General features: G+C 44.2%; 1 protein-coding gene across 1 annotated transcript in view; it reads right to left on the bottom strand.

The window, feature by feature from the left end:
- Positions 1–6,054, bottom strand: part of ZYG11A (zyg-11 family member A, cell cycle regulator) — a 66,247-nt gene that overhangs the window by 57,314 nt on the left and 2,879 nt on the right. Inside the window, exon 2 of the mRNA XM_021710858.1 lies at positions 2,087–2,142. Coding sequence (XP_021566533.1) covers positions 2,087–2,142 — 56 coding nt within the window. The remainder of the gene's footprint in view (positions 1–2,086; positions 2,143–6,054) is intronic.

Raw genomic sequence — 6,054 nt, forward strand, 5'->3', positions numbered from 1 at the left:
GCGCCTGTAATTCTGGCTACTCGGAAGGCTGAGGTGGAAGGATCGCCAAAGCCCAGTGGGTCGAGGCTGTGGTGGCCGGGAGCGGCCACTGCACTCTAGTCTGGGCGATGGAGTGAAACTCCAACTCAAAAAAAGAAAAAAACCGAATACATTGCAAATGATGTATAAATAATTATACTGTACTGTTTAGAAAATTACAAAATAAGTCTCTACATGTTCAGTATAGATGCAATTTTTTTTCCAAATCTTTTCCATCTTTGATTGGTCAAATTCAAATGCAGAACCCATGAACACAGAGGGTCAACTGTATCTTAAAATTAAGTTCTCCCAATTCTTCACTTATCACCTGTTCCATGCCAGTCACTGAAAATACAGGAAAGATATCGTTCTAATCCTTTTGGAGCTACCAGTTTAGTGTAATACAACCAATAAATCTGACAATTTCAATGCAACATTTGAAACATTCCAAGCAGAGATCACAAGGTCATTCATTCAACAAATATTTAATTTGTGATTACTATGTGCTAGAGTATATGAAAGCCTATTCCTCTCCTCCAAAGTGCTCATAACTATAAAGGATGATACACGTAGGGTGCTATGAAAGTGAGGAACTAGAAAAAAAAAAAAAAAAAGAAAGTGAGTTACTAATTAGCTGGGCGTGATAGCATGCGCCTGTTGTTCCAGCTACTTGGAAGGCTGAGGAGTAAGGATTGCCAGAGCCCAGCGGGTTGATGCTGGGGTGGCCGTGAGCATGTCACTGCACTCCAGCCCAGGTGACAGACTGAGATTCCAACTCAAAAAAAAGAAAAAGAAAATGAGGAACTAACAGGGAGATGAGACTATGAAGGCACATAGAGACAGTTCCTTATGATGGTGACAGAGGATTTTTTTTTTAAATTATGAAGTAGTAACTGTACTTCGAATTTTGATTATCACTTCCCAGGCTAGTGACACGCAATATAATATTCTCTTTGAATGCTGGGCACCAACAGCAAGTTATAGTTTCTAGTCATTCCAGTGAGCCACAGGACCACAAGAGTAAATAACCAACTTTGCTATCTTCCTGAAGAACACTATGCCTCCCAAACCATCGACTGTTGATACATCCCAGTGCTCAGAAGGGAAATGGATGACCCTATTGCTGTAGCTCCCCAGTACAGAGCATTTTAGTTCAACACTTTAAACATTCTTCAGACGCAGTGTGATTTCACCTGTGTGTTAATGACAAGTACCCATACTACCAATGTTTTGCACTTTCAAAATAGTACTCAATAAATTATATGAGATATTCCACTCTTCATTATAAAATAGGCTTTGTGTTATGATTTTGCCCAACTATAGGCTAATGTATGAGGGAGGAACCCCCCCAAAGAAAAATTATTTGTAAAAAAATTGTGCATTGGACCAGGCGCGATAGTTAAGGTCTGTAATCCCAGCACTTTGGGAGGCCAAGGCGAGAGGATTGCCTTGAGCTCAGGGGTTCAAGACGAGCGTGGACAATTTAGTGAGACCTCGTGTCTACAATCAATCAAAAAGTTAGCCAGGCATGGTAGCACATGCCTGTAGTTCCAGTTACTTGGAAGGCTGAGGCGGAAGGATCGACTGAGCCCAGCAGGTCGAGGTTGTGCTGGCCGTGAGAATGCCACTGCACTCCAGCCTGAGCAACAGAGTAAGACTCCAACTAAAAATAAAAAATAAAAATATTGAGTATTTACTATTACATGTTTAATCTTTGGTCACCTTCAAAAGTACTCCATTTGATGCAATACACCTATCATGACGCTTTTTCCACTGTTCAAAACAGTTTTTGAACTTGTTGATTTTGATGCCTTTTAGTATATCTGCTATTTTGTTTAACCTCTTCCATGTCAGTAAAACATTTTCTCTGAGGACATTTTTCATTTGGGGAAACAAACAAAAAAAAACTGCTAGGGAGAGATCAGGTGAATAGGGAGGATGTGGCCTAGAGGTCATGCTGTTTTTGGTTGAAAACTGTGTGATGTGGGTAAGTGTGCTCATAAACCACTCATCATAAAATGGGCAAACACACTGGAAGAATTTCCAAAAAAATTCACTGAAGCCATACACAGGTTCTGACAGCAATGCTAACTGGTCCACTGGTGTCAATGGGTTCCTCCAACACTTACAAGGAACAGAAGGGAAGTCTACTATAAAGGGTTCGCCATCCCAAAAAATTCATTTCTGGGGGAGGGTCCCCCAAGTAAGTGTTCAGAGCATATTTAAGATAGGCTAGGCTAAATTATGATGGTCAGTAGGTGAGGTATATTAAATGCATCTAACTGACAATATTTTCAACTGAAGATGAATTTATTGGGACACTATTGTAAGTCAAGGAGTCCTTTTCTCCTCTAAAATAGAGAGGCTATTATTTCTCCAACAAATATCTGAAAGGCATGGCACAGTATTAGACAGGAAAAGAGAATAAACCAGAGAGATATGTAGCTTTCTCAAAGTCTTCAACACCCAACATTTCACTGACCCCCAACACTACTTCCGACTCATTAAATGTGCTCCATGGTCCAAAGCATAAACTACTCCACTAAAAACACTCAACTGTGACCGGGCTCAGTGACTCAGCCTGTAATCCCCGCCTTTGGGAGGCTGAGGTGAGTGGATTGCCTGAGCCCGCGGGTTTGAGACCCGCCTGGGCAACTTGGCGAGACCTTGTGAGACTCCAACTCAAAAAAAAAAAAAAAACACTCAACTGTTTTCTCCTCCATTACACTATTCAGACAAAACCCCACTCCTGAAAAAACTCCACTATCCACCTTTTTATGTGGCCACACCCAGCAGCTCAGCATCTGTGGAGAGGAAAGATTCCCACAACAAACTACCATATGTCACGGGAAATTCTTAATAATTAACTTCAAACGGGATATCAGAAGCTAGAAACCCTACAAAGTTTCCTTATCCAGGGAACTTTAACATCATCTACCAAGAATTGTTTCATACCTTCTACTTGTTCCTCTAACCCATTTTATACATATCAGAATCTTCACTGAAAAAAATTGAAGTCAGCCAAGCACGGTGGTTCACACCTATAATCCCAGCACTTTGGAAGGCTGAGATGAGGATTGCCTGAGCCTAGGGGTTCGAGACCAGCCTGGGCAACCTGATGAGACCTTGTCTCTACAATAAATCAAGAAAAATTACCTGGGCAAGGTGGCACATGCCTGTAGTTCCAACTACTTGGAAGGCTGAGGCAGAAGGATTGCCTGAGCCCGGCAGGTCAAGGCTACAGTGACCATGAGCATGCCACTGCACCCCAGACTGGGTGGCAGAGTGAGACTCTAACTCAAAAAAATGAAGTCATTTCACCATCAAATTTTGCTGAAAACCGCACGCATCTGGTCCTAATTCTCCACTGACAGGGAGGAGGTATACCTTGTTGCAAAGACCACTATTTCCACCATTTCCTGGCTGGATTTCAACCTTCCTGTCTTGTAGCTCACTTCATGTTGTTGTTTTTTGTTTGTTTGAGTCGGAGTCTCACTCTGTCACCCAGGCCAGAGTGCAGTGGCATGCTCATGGTCACTGTACCCTTGACCTGCTGGGCTCAGGCCATCTCTCTGCCTCAGCCTTCCAAATAGCTGAAACTACAGGCATGTGCCACCATACCCAGTTGATTTTTTGACTTATTGTAGAGATCAGGTCTTACCATGTTGCTCAGGCTAGTCTGGAACCTCTGAGCTCAGGTAATCCTCTCACCCCCGCCTCCCAAAATGCTGGGATTACAGGTATGAGCCACCCCGATGGCTCAAGGTCACTTTTGAGTGAAAAAGTAAAAAAGAAAATGGAGGAAGGATGTTCCAGTACTATGACTTCTGCAGTAAAACTATAGCCGTTTTCAGAAAGTAGCCATTGTAAGTGAATCATTAAGGAATCTGAAGCTTACATTAATATTAAAAATATGTATTTTTTGAGTCAGAGTCTCACTGTGTTGCCAGGCTGGAGTGCAGTGGCATGCATGCAACCACCACAGCCTCGACCTGTTGGGTGATCCTTCCACCTCAGCCTTCCAAGTAGCTGGAACTACAAGCATGCACCACCACATCTGACTAATTTTTTGATTTACTGTAGATACCAGGTCTCACCAAGTTGCCAATGCTGGTTTTGAAGCCCTGAATTCAGGCAAACCTCTCCTTGGCCTCTCAAAGTGCTAGGATTACAACAGGCTTGAGTCACCATGCCCAGCCCAATTTTTTCATTTTATCATAGAGAGGATTTCTCACAAAGTTGCCCAGGCTGATGTGGAACCCCTGAACTCAGGAAATCCTCTCACCTCCGCCTCCCAGTCCCCGCACCCAGCTCCTGTTTTGTCATATATACATCTTCAAAATTCAACTTCTCAATTAGATAATTCTCATCAAAACACAATTTATGCTATTATTTTTGCTTTAAAAATTAAAAATCCTAGCCGGGCTCGGTGGCTCAGCCTGTAATGCCACGCCTTTGGGAGGTGAGTGGATTGCCTGAGCCCGCGGTTTGAGACCCGCCAGGCAAGACCTCATCTCTACAATAAATCAAAAAATTAGCCGGGCGTGGTTGCGCATGCCTGTAGTTACAGTTACTTGGAAGGCTGAGGCGGAAGGATTGCCGGAGTCCAGCAGGTCGAGGCTGTGGTGGCCAGGAACGGCCACTGCACTCCAGTCAGGGCAACAGAATGAGACTCCAACTCAAAAAAAAAAAAAAATTAAAAATCCTGGCCGGGCTCGGTGGCTCAGCCTGTAATCCCAGCATTTTGGAAGGCCGAGGCAAGTGGATTGACGGAGCCCGCTGGTTTAAGACCAGTCTGGGCAACTTGGTGAGACCTCATCTCCACAATAAATCAAAAAAATCAGCCGGGCATGGTAGCACATGCCTGTAATTCCGACTACTTGGAAGGCTGAGGCGGAAGGATCGCCAGAGCCCAGCAGGTCGAGGCTGTGGTGACTGGGAGCGGCCACTGCACTCCAGTCTGGGCGACAGACTGAGACTCCAACTCAAAAAAAAAAAAAATCTCCTAGGCCGGCTGCAGTGGCTCCCACCTATAATCCCAACACTTTGGAAGGCTGAGGTGAGAGGACTGCCTGAGCCTACAGGCTCGAGACCAGCCTGAGCCAACTTGGCCAGACCTCATCTCTATAATAAACCAAAATATTAGCCAGGTGTGGTGGTGCATGCCTGTAGTTCCAGTTACTTGAAAGGCTGAGGTGGAGGGATCGTCTGAGCCCATCAGGTCAAGGCTGCAGTGGCCGGGAGCATGCCCCTGGCCCTCCAGTCTGGGTGACAGTGAGATTCCCACTCAAAAATAAATAAATAAATTCTCCAGTAAGTTTTTTAATTGTTTATTGATACATAATTGTACATATTTATGAGTACACGGAGACTTTAATACATACATTGTACAATAATCAAGCCAGAGTAATTTGCATATCACTTCAAATACTTGTCATTTCTTTGCAGTGAGAACATTCAAAATCCTTTCATCTGGCTATCTTAAAGTGTACAATGTTATTTTTTATTATTGTTACCCCACGGGCAATAGAACACCAGAACATGGTGGCGCACGCCCATGGTTCCCTCTTCTTGAAAGACTAAAACCAAAGGATCGCCTAAGCCCAGCAGGTGCCACTGCACTCCAGCCCGGGCGACAGAGTGAAACTCCAGTTCAAAAAGAAAAAGAAAAAGAACTGCAGTACTTAGCAGAGCAGGCGCTAAATACACTCTTTTGGTTTGCCTTTTGTATAGAGATTAGTTGTTTTGTTGAGTCAGGGTCTTGCCCAGGCTGGAGTGCAGTGGTATGATCACAGCAGACTCGACCTTCAGGGCTCAGGGGAGCCTTCTGCCTCAGCCTCCTGAGTAGCTGGGACTACAGGAGCTGTGCCACCCCGCCCGTATAATTTTAAAAATATTTTTGTAGAGACGAGGTCTCGCTATGTAACCCAGGCTGGTCTCAAACTCCTAAGCTAAAATGATCCTCTCGCTGCGGTCTCCCAAAGTGCTGTAGCATGAGCCACATTGACCAGCCTTTTTTTTTTTTTTTTGGTGGGG

The sequence above is a fragment of the Carlito syrichta genome, unplaced genomic scaffold, assembly GCF_000164805.1.
Source record: "Carlito syrichta isolate Samal-C Ts95f unplaced genomic scaffold, Tarsius_syrichta-2.0.1 Scaffold301618, whole genome shotgun sequence".
Classification (NCBI taxonomy): Eukaryota; Metazoa; Chordata; class Mammalia; order Primates; family Tarsiidae; genus Carlito; species Carlito syrichta.